At 29.6% G+C, this 14714-nt stretch overlaps 1 protein-coding gene across 1 annotated transcript in view; it reads left to right on the forward strand.

Moving 5' to 3' along the window:
- The window catches only part of LOC101238922 (myb-binding protein 1A-like protein), a 112880-nt gene extending 106464 nt beyond the window's left edge, over window positions 1-6416 (forward strand). The window contains exons 33-35 of the mRNA XM_065815231.1: window positions 2810-2872; window positions 2963-3070; window positions 6013-6416. Of these exons, the coding sequence (XP_065671303.1) occupies window positions 2810-2872; window positions 2963-3070; window positions 6013-6168 (327 nt within the window). The 3' untranslated portion in view covers window positions 6169-6416. The remainder of the gene's footprint in view (window positions 1-2809; window positions 2873-2962; window positions 3071-6012) is intronic.
- The last annotated feature ends 8298 nt before the right edge of the window (window positions 6417-14714 follow it).

Raw genomic sequence — 14714 nt, forward strand, 5'->3', positions numbered from 1 at the left:
GTCACATGACAATTTGTATATTATATTTTATAATTTATGTATTATATATTGTATTATATCAATATTCATACTACTATGATTTTTTTTAGAGAAATGTTATATAATATTGTCAAAAATATTTGTATCATATTTTAGGCTACCTAAATGTTTAAATATGTATAATTTTTTTTCTTTTTTTGCGTGTTAATGTTGCAATGGTTTAAAAAATGTACAGTAATTTTTAAAACGCTATACTCCAGCTAGAAATATTTGATGACTGCTATTTTTCATTAAAAATACATTAAATATGAGTCAGGTGTATGTGAATTCTCTCATAATAAAATTATTGCAACTCAATGAAAATACAACTTTCCTTTAATGTAATTATAAAATTTTTGTTGCCAAATAGTTATATATAATATATAGAAATAAGAGATTAACCTGTAATATTTCTTTGAACTCTGCGAGGCTTATACTTCTAAAGTAGTGTGTTGCAACTCACCCCGTTCACTGTTGCAACTTGCCCCAGTGCCGGGTAAGTTGCAACAGTGAACGAAAGTTTGTAATGAAAGTTATAAAAGATAAATGCAGTTTTTTAAATTTTGTTGCAACTAGCCATGGTCTTCCCTACTTCTGAAACTTATATTTTTCAAGGAATTAGAGTTTATCTATTAACTAAAATTTGTGTTTTTCTGTTCCATGCGTGATTTCGCTTCAAACTTAATTTATTCTTTGATAACATTACTAATGTATACCATTTTTTGTTTACAAAATATTTACATAGATTAGAATTAAACTAGAGTAAATTGGAAATCACGAGTTTTATTATTATGAAAATAATAGACAAAACATATATGAGTTTCCGTGCGTGATTTTTTGGAAATTTTATTCAATTAATCATGCGTATTCAATTAATCATTAATGTGTTACATATATGTTTTATGTGTTACATATGTAAATATCTTATGCATTACAAATGTAAATATAATTTTAATCATAAACTTATCCAAATTTTACTTTTTTTCCCACAAAACTGCCAAAAAATACTAAACAAAATTTTTATGTCAATAATTATTTTGCTTCTGCCCAAGATAAATATTTTTATCAAGACACTATCTTCAGCCTTTACTCAACCAATAGCCCCAAGGCAGGGAATTTTAATTCAGAGTATTTCACCTTGCCTTTGTCTAGAAAAGTAAATCCTACAAGGCGGCAAGACATGGGAAAGGTAAGTATTGGTATACATGCTACCAGTAGCAAGGCGATTGTAATGATCCTGAACCTGACCTGATCTGGACTAGTTTTTATGTATTTTTTAACTAGTAGTTTTAAACTGCGTTGAAGTTGAAAAGAATTTTATTAAATTATTTTTTAAAGATTTAAGGCTTCAAGTTATTTAACATTATTGTTATGCAGACTTCAAGTTAATAAAGGTCTGCTTGAATTATAACTGATACACAGGTTTTTGATAAAAAGTACCATGTTGTAGTCAAAAGCTAACACCTGATCAAATTTCTGATTTAAATTTTTGATTAAGTCTTTAAAACAGTGATTACTGGTAACTAGGGGTGTACTGGATCAGAAATTGTGAATTCCGGCTGGAACCGGATTTGCAGGAATTGTTAATAAAATTCTGTTTGGAACTTAGGGATTGCCATAAAGTACAGATTTGCAGGAATTGTTAATAAAATTCTGTTCAGAATTATACTTAGGGATTGCCATAAAGTACATATTCTCAAATGAAAAGAGGGGGTCTGCAAATGGCGTATATGAGATAGGGGGCAGGAGTCAATTATAAAAGTGAGGAAATGTTAAATTGAAAAATAATACCATAAAATGGTAGGTAGGTAGGTTAAAAGCATAGTTACTTGGGGGGGGGGGTAGGAGGGACAAAATAAAAGCAAACTTATTTTATGGACCACTTATGCAATTTATTACCTTCAAGATTGAAAGTAAAAGCCTGCACCTCAGCATAGTGGCTACATAATATATATTTATAACCTATAATATATATATATATATATATATATATATATATATATATATATATATATATATATATATATATATATATATATATATATATATATATATATATATACATAGACACACACACACACACACACACACACATACATTTAAAATTAATTCTTTTTTTGTTCTATTTTTTCATTTAGATTGAATTATTGAATTATTTTCTATCTTAGGCATCCTATACTTTTTAATTGTTCAAAATTTAAGTAATATTTAAAATGAGACTATACTATTCTCAGAGGCAGGTAACATTTTTGATGAAAAGTAGCAATTTTTCATCAAAAATGTTACCTGCAAATAGGAATATTTGGATAACAATTCTTTTTGCACCACAATATTCCTAAACTTCTAAAAATCCTTACATAATTCATTACTGCATATAAAATTACATAGTGTTTGTTATCAGTTTTGTATTCTTTACCAAGGTTTACCTATATTTCTTCATTGCCCTGTAGGACAAAGATTTTTTGATTTAATTTACACAGTCTGTGTCATGTTTTAAAAATCAAAGTTAAAAAACAAATTCCGGCATTCCCGTCTGAAAAATTTTAAATCCGACTAGAACCAGAATGACTTAAAATTCACAAAATCCAATTGGAATTCCGGTACATCATTACTGGTAACTTAATTTAAACTTATATAAAAAAAAATGTTATATATATATATATATATATAAATATATATATATATATATATATATATATATATATATTTCTTTGTTTGTAATTTGACCAGTTTCTGATGTGTTTGATGCCAATTGCAAATGTTAAATATTTTTTTGTTTTTGTGTCTCCAGGTTTTTGATATGGAAAATCACTTATTAAACATCAAAAAAGATGGTTTAGAAATATTTACTAAGGTACTTTTTCTTTTCATAAAGCATGTTTGTTGTTTTTAAGTTTTTCTTTAAATTTTAAAATGTTGTAGAAATAGCTTTCAATTGTTACAGATTTTTAATGAATCTCAAGGCGATAATTGTACATTAAAAGCAAAGCAGTTTCAGGATCTTCTTCGTTTAGCTGATTTGTTTATAAAGTTATTAGCCAAATACCCGAAGGTAACTTCCTATAAATTACTAATTATATTCCTAAAAATAATTCTATATATTAATATTGCTATAAATATTCCTATAAATTTTCTTAAAAATATGTGTATGTTTACTTTTTTTTATTAAATACTAGATTTAAACAAAATGCAGATCAGATATCCATATTTTTTAATGACAGGTCAAATGATTATTTTTTTGCTAGGTTACTAGGTTAGGAACAAATATAATTTGTTCCTAACCTAGTAACCTAGCAATATAATAATCATTTGTATAATAATCAAGTGCCACAACCTTCTTAATTAACTATTTCTTCATTCGCTGTAGTATTGTTTGGATTTGCACATGCACATAGGAGATATTAGAACTCACACATGCTCATAGAAGATGTATGGATTTAAATGATTTTTGGACAGAAACGTAACTTTCGGAACATTGTTTTATTCTTACTTTACAAAGAAAGTAGTCAGTCATATAAAATAAAAGATTTCAATCATGACTGGTTTACTATACCCATTTAGTCTTTTTTATAATTGTTGCCATTGAGGATCTATAGACTATTTATTGAAAAAAAGGCATTTTTTAATAATAAATAGCTCATAGTATTTACTATGGAAAAAGATTTTTATAAAACCAACTAAAATTAATATCAAGGTGGCACACAACTGAAAGCAGTTTTTTTTTTTTTTTCTGAGGAAAAAAACTAATACAAAAATTAAATAAAAAAGTATATAAAAAATTTTTTTGTGGAAAAAAAATTTCATATTGGCTGAAAATACTGTGAAATGGCTAAAAATACTGTGTTTTAAGCAAAACTTCAAAACTTGTTGATTTTGCTTTTAAAACTCAAACTAATATTTTGTTTCCTAAACATATTTTATCCTGCTTCACTGTGCGAATTTTTGTTATTCAAATTATTTCAAAAAAAATTGTGTTTTTAACAAAATCACTTTACGTTTATATAAAATATTAATAATTTTAACACTTTAAACTACAATATAATATAATATCTCAATCACCAAGAATCTCTTTATAAATTAGATTATTTTTTTTAACTGAGCAATTAAAAATTGTTACTGCTCCTGCGGGCTCTATACTTCCCGATGAAAATTTGTGATTTATTTCACATTGATCAAGTTTCTAGCACTGATATTCTGGAGTTCCCTTTTAACTGTTCCATATTTTACGAACCATGCAGTATTTAGACAAAACTTCAATATCTATGCATTTATCTCCATAAATCACTGTAACTGCACCATGCAATGAATTGTGATCACGTTTCTGCCATGCAGCATCAATTGAAACTCTTACACATGGTGTATCCTGAGCAATGTCAATTTTTTTAAGTTTTTTTAATGGTTTTTAAGTTTATGTAAGATGAAAATGTTTTTATAGCTCCTTAACCGCTGCCTATTTCTCGAAAAGTTATTATTGCACGAACATTAACATCACAGGGTGTGATAATATTTACTGTATCAATTTAGCATTTATTAATTTCGTTGATGAATTGAATCTTTTGATATAACCACTTTGTTCACATTTTAACTGCAACGAATATGCAAATCCTTTTCTATTGGAATCAACATAAAGTTAATGGCTGAAAGCAGTTATTGCATGCAGTTTCAGCTATCAGTTATTTGAGAATTGAAAAGTAAATAAAAACAAAATAATTATCTTTTTCAGAGTCAAATGTATTTGAACAGTTTAATTTGATTTTTCTTTCACTAGAACAGCTACTAGTTGTTTGATTTGTGCAAGATGATGAATTGCTAGATTTTTTTATTTGCAACAACAACATTCCATTTTCGTTTTATTCTTCTTGATAAATTTCTTTTACTTGTATTTCCTTGTTTATTCATTTAAAAACGATTTTGCTTCAACTAGATTAAAATCAATTTTAATATAACTTGATACAAAAATAAGGAAAAAGCTTCAACGTAAGAGACTAACATTACCAATCGAAAAACACTCCTGTTCTTAAACTAAGTTTTGAAGTATAATTTTAAAAACGGAAAACTAACAAGTCTGCATATAACACATTAAAATCAAGTTTGTGATGGTATTTTCCTGTTTTGAATTCATAAAAACTCAAGTGTTTGGTGGTTGCTAAGGCGTTGTTAAGGAAATTTTTTAAAACTGTTATCTATTAAAATGCTATTAGATCAACATTTATATTATTTTTGAGAAAAATTTTTTTATTATATTTTATTATATCAATCAAAATACCAAAATATCCTAAAATTGATTTTTTTCAAAAAAAAATTTTTAGTTGTGTGCCTTTGCACTTAATAGTACATTATCATTTTTATTGTTTGCGCCAACCTACCCGGGTGGGGTAAGTTAGCTAACTTTTTTTTTTTTTAAAGGCTTTAGAAGGGTCCTGAAAAAAATTTTTCATAGTGATTACAAGTTAAGAATGTTATCTAAATTCATACTCTTTAAGACTACGCTTTAATATTTACAAAAACATTTGCTGTTAGGGCTTTAGTGCTCAAAAAGTAAAAACAGGCAACTAGGCCCTGGTCTCCTCTACTATATTTACTATGCTCTAGCTACTAGTTAACTACTAGCAATATGGCACTAGTCTACTGCTAGTAGGAGGGCGCTACAATCAACAACTAATAAGAGGGTACTATAGTCTACTACTAGTAGGAAGGCGCTACAGTCTACTACTAACAAGAGGGTACTATAGCCTACTACTAGTAGGAGGGCGCTACAGTCTACTACTAATAAAAGGACACTGTAGTCTAATACTAGAACTATAGTCTACTATGAATATAGTTCTAGTAGTAGACTATAGTGCTTTTTTTGCGCTGTACCACAATACTAATACCGCATATTACAAAATTAGTGAAGTGCCGTTCTATATATTTTTAACGTGATTTTATTTGATTTTTTATCATTCTAAATATTTAGTTATTAAAGTTTTTAAAGATAACATTTGTTTAATATAGGTAAAAGCCCAATTGGACTTAAAAGGTCTACAACAGTCACTAAATGTTGTTCTGGAAAGTCCTATTGCGAAACGTTCCAATTCATTGACAGCTTATTGTAACGTATTCTTAAAATCTTTGAAAAACATTTCTTCGAGCATTGAATCCAACGCTTAACTGAGAAGAACGTAGTTAAATACACTATTAAGGGAGTTTAGATTCCAACTGCTCCGAAAAATTTAATATCGAAAACTCTGGCTTTTGCAAAAGGACATTAAAATTAAAAAATCATGAATCTATTTGCATGAGTCCTTCAGCTACCAAAAAAGTTGCTCTGCATAGAAAACCACAAACTAGTTAAGTTCTAAAATGTGTAGCATAATTAACTACAAGCTATTGCGTAAAAAATATATTTTTAAAATTAATCTTTGTTTTTATTGATATTGCTTACCAAAGTGCAAAGTGTTGCATATTGGTATGTGATATCTATGTGTCTTCCCTTAAATTCATTTATGTTTTTGTGTGTGTGTTATCTTTATGTGTAACGCGCGCGTGTTAGGATAACAAGCAGCAATTGGTAAACGTGTAATTAATGGGCGATTATAGACTTTTTTTAACACTGATAAATAAACTAATCAGTCAAACAGGAAATGAATTAGATGATATAATGAAATAGTTTACTCTTTTTTTCTTGATTATTGAATAAAATTTCTATAAATAGAATTTTTTTTTTTTTTTACATAACATTAAATTTTCGGACGTGTAATAATTTTTTTGAAAATGAACAAAACACTCGGAAAGTGAAAAAAGATTCTTCACCGGCGTTATAATTAATTTTTGACGACGGTCAAGAATCTTTTTTTGAAATGAAACTTTTTATTTCCGTTAAAAGGTAAAGAGTTAAAAACAGTGAACATAAGGTTGAATAATACACTTTATATAACAGAGTTTCCAAAATACCGGAAAATTATAACACCGGTTTTCGGTATACAAAGCAGTTTAATATTAGTATAAATCGGTATTGTGCGGTATTTATAAAAACATTTAAAAAGTTTAGCCAAATAATTAGAAAACATTATTAAAAGAACTTACAGATTTTTTTTTATATATATATTTTCTATTTATCTTACTTTTCAGTGTTGAAAGTATTTAAGCAGTAATAAGCATTTAACTCAGTAAGTTAAGCAGAGTAGCCGCAGCGCAGTGGTTGCGCACTTGCCTCAGAAACAAAGGATCCATAGTTCAAACTCCACTTCTGGGCAAGTTTTGCGATATCGGTTAGGAAGGAGGCGTGAACTTCCAATTAAATGCTCATCCGCGGTGCTCTGTGATAAGACAGCAAGGACTTCTTGGGGCACCTAAAAAAAAATTAAAAAAAAAAAAAGCATGAACTAATTAATTAGTAATTTAATTATTATTAAGTAAAAATAATATTTTAATAAAAGTATTAATCCATTTAATATATCAAAAGTTAAAAAGAAAACAACAACAGAAAACGTTCTTTCGCTGGCTGATGACGTGGACTGAATTGTTTTGAGAGCAGTATCTTATTTAAATTTTCTGTTCGAATATCACTTGCTTCAAACAGCTTAAACTCTTTTAATCTAAAACTAAAAACTTAAATTTGTCGTTTGCTTAGTATTTTGAACAAAGCGCAAGTCAACGCCACTGGTCAGAATTGTTGAGTTAGCCTTACTAAGCTCCTTAACAGCCAATTCAATAGACTTTAATACTTTTGAAATATCTTCTAAAACTTTAAAATCGACTTTCTCATGAAAACTATTTGTTTTAATGTCCAAATTTTTTTTTTTTTTTTGAATGCAAGGTTTTAGTTTTACCAACCTTTCAATTATAGAAGCAGAAGAGTTCTACTTAGTTTTAATGTCAAGTTTTAGCATCAATTTTTTACTTTCTTGTTCAAAAACATGCTTTTGCATTATGGAGCTACAAACGGTTGACAATTTGAAAAAATATAATAAGTTTAAGTCAATTACTTAATGATGTAATCTCAAAATGTTATGTTGCTACTTTCGTGGTCAGTTTTCTCTGTATCATTAAAAATGTCGCTGCGATTGTATATCTCTTAAAATAATTATTGCCATTACAATTAGAATCTGAATCATTATCTTCTTTCGAAGAAGTTCTTCAAAATTGTTTGCTTTATCACTTTCAACGGCATCTTCTTCGTTTGATTCGTCACTCGAACATGTTTGGGTGTCGCAGGTATGTGACTATTTGTAAAAAACATCAGTTACCAGATGAATACCGTGATTGTACACAGTTGACTCTCAATATGAATTACCCATCCATATTTTTACATCACTGCAGCACCATTGTGAGTAGACGCAATTATGTACGTAAAATCCCAAAGTCTGTTAATTTTTGTTTCACTGATTCTTTGGTTGTGAAAGCATCACAGGAACCATCAATCACAGAAACCATCAATCACAGGAACCATCAGTTTTAACGAGACTTAATTTATAAGCAACTTTATTGTAAAGTGTTCATTAATATATCTTTTAATGGAGATGTCAGTCTTTAAAATGGAGATGTCAGTCATTCGTTAACTGTTTTGCTGAACTTTTTACCACCATTTTTCAAAACAGAAATTTCATCACGCAGCTCTTGTTTTTTTTATCTCGTAAAAAATCATAATCTAGGTAAAGTATTCGTTTTTTGAATACTATATAAAGTACCCGATACTCTATAGAGTATACATTGTTCTAGGTATAAATATCAAAGTCTTAGATAACCTATACTACTTGATTAAACCTTATCTTCCTCGTTTAGCTGTAGGCTTGTTACGTTCTTTAAAAACGTTTTTTCGCCAAGGAACTTATATCTCTGAAGGATTTTATTTTATGTTCTAGTATTTTTGTAAGATTTAAAAAAACAAAAAGCAATATTTTAAATATAGGAATATATAATACATTTTTGTAAATACGGTAAAAATATTACCAATTCTAATTTAGATATTTAATAATTCATTTCTAGTCTAGCAATTTATAATTAGTCGTTTTAAAAAACACAGCTTAAAAAAATAACTATCAATTAACACTAAATCAGAAAATATTGTTTACCAATTTTTCTCTTTTGTTTGCAATGTGTTATTTTTAGAAGCGGAATGTGATTAGTTAACTTTTTATATTATGATAATTGCGAGATAATTTAATAAAATAATTTTATTAAAATTTAAGTTCCTGTTCCTTAAAAAATGACGCATCTTTACTTCTTCCTTCCTCTTACTATAACCCTTTGGTATAAATCAATGCACAATTATTTTAATTACAATAACCTATATATCGTCGGTATACAAGGGAAATGCACTCAAGTCCATTTTTGTCAGTATGGAGTTATTTACACCACTATTTAGCATTTTAAATTCTCTATCGTTTGATATACCACACAAATTTAATAAATCAATTGTTAATGAGTTATTAAGATTTTTATTTCAACTATTATTACACAAAAACTTATTATTTTAACTATACGTAAAAACTTATTTGTTCATTATTTCAAAATGATGTTTTTGGACTTACCTTTGTATACCGACGATATATAGAGTGTTAGTGCATTTTCCTTGTATACCGACGATATATAGAGTGTAATAAAAAATTTAAAAAAAATTTTTCTATAATTTCTACTCATTAAAATTTTTTTTGACTTAAGCGTAGCTGGTTTGATCTACGACTAATATATTTGAATCTCTCTTTTTTCTAATTTTTATTTCAGTAGCTGCCAGGTTAACATAAGTGTTTCGCTTTGCTATATTGAGATAAGAATGATTGATTTGATCCACTGTTGTAGATGTTGTTCTAAAAATGAGTTTGAATTGGTGTATGCAATTGAAAATTAACTACAAAAATATACAAGAAGCCAAAAATATGAGTTTAATCAAGAAAAAAAATGAAGTAAAATATAAAACAAAAAATCAATATTTTATAATGAACTGAGTGTTAAGTTAAGTAAATCTTTGCAAATAAAAAGAAAATATACAATACAATATTTTAAAGACCAATAATTAAATATAGCTTAAGAAAAAGTCCTCCATGTTTTGGTTAATTAAAGTTCTTTCTTTTAGTTTTGTTGTAAAGTTATTTATGTTTACAAACGTTTTGATGTCGTTTCTGATAAATATACTCCTTAATTGAGGGCCTCCAGCTGTGATAGAAACTTAATGGCTTCAAAGTGAGCTTTAGCTTGAATATAACTGTTTGCATGTCTAGTAAGGTATTTGTGTTGTATTTTTAAAAATAGTGTTTTGAAAATATTTGGGTTCGTATTGTTGTAGCTTTATTATAACTGTACTATTTAACATATTGTATATATATACACATAACATGTATATTAATATGTATTTGTACATAAAAACTAAATGGTGATATATATTTATTTGGTAAACAGTTTTTAGATTAATAAACAGTGGTTGTGAATGAGAGAGACAGTCTGCGTTGGATATTATTTTTATGGCATATTTTCGTTTGTTGAATAGTTTTTTTTAGTATTTTTTTATTGTTGGTGCACCAAGGCATGTTAGCATAATTGAGATAACGAATAAAAGATAATGAATAAAAGATAAAAAGATATATTTTAAGCAAACTTGATTTAGGTAAGGTTTTCACCTTGTAAAATATGTCAATACTTTTAGAAATTTTATTTTCGAATAATTTTATGTGATTTTTCCATGTGACACTTTCGTCAAGAGGACACCTAGAAACTTCATTAAGTGTTCTCTTTTTATAATTTGATTCCCAATGCTAACATTTGGGAACTTTAGAGAAATTTCGTCTCCTTAATGAAGACGAATGAAAAAAAAGTATATTTAGTTTTATTTAAGTTTAATGACAATTTATTTGTATTAAACCAATTATTTACTTTTAAAAGCTCTTTGTTGACTGTTTCAAATAGTGTTTTTATATTACTATGGTTAATTAGTTAAGTCAGTTAAGTTAAATTACACGGAATGAGCGTGTTCCGTAAACTCATTATGTGGCTACCGTGCTAGCTCGTGCAAAATAGCACGGAAGGTGATGCGCTGTAATAATTACGGTAGTTAATTGAGTTTTGCTTTGAAGCGGTTTACACTGATAGCACTGACAACTTTGTTTGGTTGTGCGTTCCATGGGTGAGCAACGCGGTTATTGAAGAAAATATAGCGAACGAGGCAGTTGTTGTCAATTTCACGAAGAAAGCGCTTGCAATGACCGTCGCTTGGTGAGATGTTTGGTGGATCAATATGGCAGCTAACTGAGTCAGTATTGTTTTCGATTTTGTATTTTTGTATGAGGTTGCCACGATACGTTCTATGACATTTATATCTTTTCTAAGATTCGGGCACCAGGCAACAACTGCAAACTCAATAATTGGGCGTATATAGGTGGAGTAAAGTTTTTTCCAAATTTTGGTGTCTCTGCTGATAAATGTATTTAGTCAAGATTCCAAGGACTTTTTTGGCCTTGGCAGCGGTTATTTTTACTTTCTTCTCATGCTTTAAGTCGTTAGAGATTTAAACACCTAGGTCTTTTTTGGATGTTGACGACTCGAGTTCTGTTCTAGTGACGCTGTCGTTAGCGTCGTGCTTGTTTATCAAGTAAACAAGCTGGGAAGCGTTACATTTTCTCAGGTGCTGCATGATCTTTTCTAAACTATTTTTTCCATTATTTTGCATAGTATAGAGATGATGGAGATAGGCCTGTAGTTTTCTAGGTGAAGTCTGGAGCCTTTTTTGAACAGTAGCGTCACGTTTGCCGAAAGCCACGCTTTTAGAATTATAAGGCTGCCTGCGTTTGATTGGCTTGGAGGTGGCATGCGAGATTAATTCGTCACAGCATCGGACATAGTTGTTACAGAAGATTTGATACCATTTGTCAGCATATCGGTCTTTAAATAGAGTAACCCACTCGACTTAAGAGAGTTTCTTGTCTAGATTAGCGTACTTAACTTTCCTATATATAAACTTTGAGCTATTAAAACGGGGAGAGTTGTAGACGTTTCTGGGCAAAAATGCTTACAACTCTCCCCGTTTTAACAGCTCAAAATTTAAATTATGGCAACACCAGCTGTGTTGCCATTTCAGAGTCCAGTGGCCTTGTGAGGCGCTACCAAGAGGATGACCAATAATAATGTGACTTGTTCTATTGGTCGCTTCGGTAATTACGAGATCTAGCGTATTTTGAACAGACCGTTGGTTGGATGAAGATGGGATTGATTACGTGCTGGTGTAGATTTATATAAAAAATGATTTCGGCAAATTTAGTTACAAAACTAGTTTCGCCGGTGTTATTGGTCCAGTTGTTATGCAATATGACATTGGGAAAGTTAAAGTGACCAGTGACTATTAGACCGTTAAACTTATAATTTCCTACGGCTGTTTTCGCATTGGAGAGCTTTTACTATTTCATCAAATTATGGAAATAAAATAAATTGGTATTGTCAGCAAATAAAATTGGGTCTAAAATATTTGAAACTTTGCTTAAATTGTTAATGTATATTAAAAATAAATGCGGTAAAATGAACTCCATAAGTGATTATCTTATTTTCAGTTTTACCACCATGTCATAAGAAGCATACTGCTTTTTATTTGACTAGTAGTTTTTAAACCATTTGCATTCTTAACTCCGTAGCCTACTTTTTTTAATAAAATATGGTGATCAACTGTGTCAAAGGTTTTTTTAAAATACTTAATGTATACTCTTTTTAACAAAAGCTCGAAAAATATCATGAACAAATTTAAGAATAGCATGGTCAGTTGAATGACCCTTTCTGAATCCAAATTATTTGTTGAATAGAATAATTTTTGTTTCTAGAAAAGGGAATAGTCTATTATACATTATTCGTTTTAGTCTTTTAGGGAGGCAAAAAAAGAATGGAGATATGTCTATAATTTGAAACATTAGAACAAGTGCAGTTTTAAAATTTTCTGAAAATATTCCTTGTTTAAAAGAAAGATTAAAAATATGCAATAATGGTATTATCAAATGATGCATAAATTTTATTGCAACGTTACTGCTTATTTTATCAACTTCTAATCTTTTGTTTAGTTTTAACGTTTGAAAAGCAATTAATAACTCCTTTTCAGTCAGCTTATTGTTGGTCATTATTGTTTTGTTAGCAGTTAAATATGACTCTACAAGACGTTAGACCAACAAGGTTACTGAGACCTGGTTTGATCAAACGTCAGACCCTCGACTTTCTGGCTACCAACTCCTTAACAAAAACCTGGGAAACAGAGGAGATTGTGTAGCTATCTACTCTCGAGTCCCTAATAAAAAAGGGGAGGGGTTGTTTGTGAATTTTTGGAAAATTTTCCCACCCACCCCAATCTTATTAGGCCTCCCAACCCCCCCCCCCCCCATCACTTAGTTTATTAATTTTTACTTGTTATCAAAAAAAAAAAAAAAGAAAATCAGTTGGCCTTAAAAATTAGAAAATAATTATTTTCGGTCACTGATAAAAACAAAATTTTTTATTGTAAACAGGCTTTAAAAATCACCGACCAAGTAAACCTTGATTTATCAAAAATGAGGACTCGAGAGTATAAAAAAGGTGATATCTCAGCAAATGAAACAAAAGTGAATCAACTGAACTCAACAGATATCGAACAAGCATGGTGAGTGATAACGATAGGTAATGAATCTATCTTAACAGGCTGCATATACCGACCATATGATAATGACATGGGAGTTCAAGAACAAAGCAGCAGTGTTTAAACAAAAAACTTTCTCATGCAAATGGTAACTTTTCCCACTCACTGCAGAAGTCACACTAAATTTATTAACTACCAATGAACCTGACCGCATAGATGTCTACATGAAGGCAACCCACTTGGCTACACACCAGCAAGAAAAGCCCACTGCTTTCTCATTGGCTTAGTTGCTACAAACAACACTTCTGTTAATAAGAAGAACATAAACGGTTCATCTGGAGCAGGGCAAATTATGAACCTCAACGCTAATTACATCCAACGACTGGGTGACAATTTTCAACTTCCGTTCAGTAAACGGCAACTATAAGGTGTTAGTTCAAAATCAAAGAGGCGGTCACCCTACACATACCTTCAACTAAAACACCGTTCAAGCAACAAAACCGACAAGTCAGCCTGCAAAGAGCTAGTTAAGGTTATAAGATACAAAAACGAAAGTTGTTAAGTACAAAAACGAAAGTTGTTAAGTACAAAAACGAAAGTTGTTAAGTACAAAAACGAAAGTTGTTAAGTACAAAAACGAAATTGCAAGCTGTTTTAAAATCAATCCGAAGCGTCTTTATTACCAAGTCAAACAGAAACAAATAGCAAATGAAATAGTGAAGTCACTGGAAGAAGACAATTGAAATCTTACAACAGACAGTCATAAAATTTCTTATTTACTTAACGCATATTTCTAATCTGTATTTGCGTTGAATCGTTACATCAGATGCCAACCTTTGAGAACCAAGCAGAAATGGAATGTATCCTAAGAAAAGCAGAAATAACAACTAAATCTGTTCAGCAAAAGCTAGAAGAGCTCATTGAGACAAAGTGAAAAGGCTATGATAACATACATCCACGCGTTCTTTGATACTATGCTACTGCGATAGCCAGGCCAATAGCTATGATTTTCAAAAGTTCACTGACTAAAGGCTTAGCCCCTAACCTATGGAAGCTTTCAAACGTGACTCCTATATTTAAAAATGGAAGTCAAAAAAATTATCGAACTTCAGGCCAGTTTCTCTCACATCGGTAGCTT

The sequence above is a fragment of the Hydra vulgaris genome, chromosome 13 (assembly GCF_038396675.1).
Source record: "Hydra vulgaris chromosome 13, alternate assembly HydraT2T_AEP".
Taxonomy (NCBI): domain Eukaryota; kingdom Metazoa; phylum Cnidaria; class Hydrozoa; order Anthoathecata; family Hydridae; genus Hydra; species Hydra vulgaris.